Genomic DNA, 2224 nt, shown 5'->3' with positions numbered 1-2224 from the left:
CATTTATATTCCACACAGCCATTGGCTACACACTCTAGTGACCTATTTATAACTGTCCCTAATTCTAAAGACCGCTGCTCCATAACCTGTCTGAGGCGTTGGACAGAAATCAACCCAATCAAATAAGATCGGGTTGATTGACACTCCCTGCTAGCGACTGATTGGTTGCAAATCTGCAGGGGGCGGCATTGCTTGTGAACTGCTGGTGCAATGATAAATGCCAACAGTGTATGCTGTCGGCATTTATCTATGTGCGGCAGACATGATACGCTATATCGTATCATGTCCGTCCTCACATTAATAAATTGACCCCTAAAACTTTGCACTTATTTTGTCAATGTTTAAACAGCTAATAAAACTTTAAAAAATACATCAACATTTTATTCTCTGACTTATCTTTTCTTTCAATGCTTCCCTTTAAGTGGGCAAGTTCTTACACTGAATCATAGAAGCTTGTGAATGTATATTTGCATGTTCGTTGGCGGTTTTAGTAGTTGGGCGAAGTCAGTGTGGGTGGGTCTGACTATTGCTCTTTATATTCTTCTTTTTCTTTTAGGATTTCCGTACAAAGAGGTCTGCTAGAAGACGCAAGAAGTGTAAGACTTTTTTTTGCAAACTATTGCAGAAGTTTCAAGGCTCTAAGGGCAGTGGCAGCAAACGCCCAGAAGGTGGCCAGCCTATATTTCACTAAATCATCCTTTTCAAAATCTTACTGTGAATGCTGGAATCTGTGTCTTTCATAAAATAATAATAATATTGTGAATATTACTCAAAAGCTTAGTAATGGAAACTGCAAACTAGCTGATCATTGGAACAAATCAGACAGATGATATAATCTTTGTAATGATACAGCATTTGGAAGATTTATACTTTACCTTTTAACATGTAATAAATACCTAACCAGCTGATTTTTTTCTCAATTTTGAATCTAATATGTAATCTTTGTAAATCGGCTTATTAAAGGGACATTGCTTTTAAACTTAAAATGTTTCATTATTTGCATGTGCTTTCAACATATCTTTTTCTCACTTTCTTGTAAAAAAAATACAATCCCAACTCTAGATCTCCCTGACTAAACCACAAGCCTCCTAGTCCTTAAGAGTTAGTTGGTTATTTGTTGATTTATTTTTGCAGAACAGTATATCCTATCTATTTCATTAGATTATTAGCATATTATTATAACTGAGTATAGGCCGAATTAGTCTTAAAGAGATATGTTTCAATCATGGATTATTATTTAATAAGTTTGAACAATGATATCAATTCCAAACTTAGATTTAGTGATTATAACTTTCATTTCAATGTCATTCAAATCCGTTGGACACTAGTCTCTTTGAATAACTCAAGTGGTAATCAGCCTTTAAACATATAGGAATTTTGCCTGAAAAATATGAAGTAAAAGCTGTTCACATTTAAATTTAAACAAAAAGCTCAGCATGCTAAGGCACTGTGGCTGAGCTCTGAAGCAACCCAAGGATTGCAGGTTTGATCCCCAGGGAGGTCCACTCAGCCTTTCATCCTTCCAAAGTTGATAAAATGAGCAGCGCCTTGAGACTCTTACGGGTGATTAGCCACGCTTTACAAGTACCCAATACATACATACATCCTGTTTATAATGGTAACAAAACGCCTTTCATTCACTATTTCCTATGGGTAATGTGCTCAGTGTAACAGCTTGAACTAGTAGCAAGCATTACCACTATAAACCAGCAGCAGCCCCCCCAAAAATGTTGTTCATGATTCTCAAGAACAAAACTTAATTTTACAATGTTATTGGCTGATGCAGGAATCATTTAACTGACAAAAATAGTTTTCTGGGGGATTGGGAAAACATTGTTGATACAAAGTGTTATTATTATTATTATCATCATCATTTATTTGTATAGTGCCACAAAATTACATGGCTGCCGCGGACCTGAATACGTTCGCCAAAATTATCAAGAAAGCTATTAAAAATCCGTGCACCAAGTAAGGAGCGATGAGCAGCGGACTGTTGTTAACTAACAGTCATCGATCTCGCTGCTCATCGGCTTATTCACAGCTTTCTTGCTATCCTGTCACTAAGCACCCACACTATACTATACTGTTTTACCCCCTATACCGCCGCTCCCGGAGCCCACAGCACCTAAATAAAGTTATTAACCCCTAAACCACCGCTCCCAGAGCCCACCGCAACTCTAAAAAAGTGTTTAACCCCTAAACCACTGATCCCGGAGCCCACCGC

General features: G+C 37.5%; 1 protein-coding gene across 1 annotated transcript in view; it reads left to right on the top strand.

The window, feature by feature from the left end:
• Positions 1 to 986, top strand: part of LOC128659261 (cathelicidin-6-like) — a 16301-nt gene extending 15315 nt beyond the window's left edge. Inside the window, exon 4 of the mRNA XM_053712935.1 lies at positions 557 to 986. Within this exon, the coding sequence (XP_053568910.1) occupies positions 557 to 691 (135 nt within the window). The 3' untranslated portion in view covers positions 692 to 986. The remainder of the gene's footprint in view (positions 1 to 556) is intronic.
• The last annotated feature ends 1238 nt before the right edge of the window (positions 987 to 2224 follow it).

Source organism: Bombina bombina, chromosome 5 (assembly GCF_027579735.1).
Source record: "Bombina bombina isolate aBomBom1 chromosome 5, aBomBom1.pri, whole genome shotgun sequence".
NCBI classification, from domain to species: domain Eukaryota; kingdom Metazoa; phylum Chordata; class Amphibia; order Anura; family Bombinatoridae; genus Bombina; species Bombina bombina.
The sequence above is the reverse complement of the archived record's forward strand: the minus strand, read 5'-3'. Positions and strand labels throughout refer to the sequence as shown.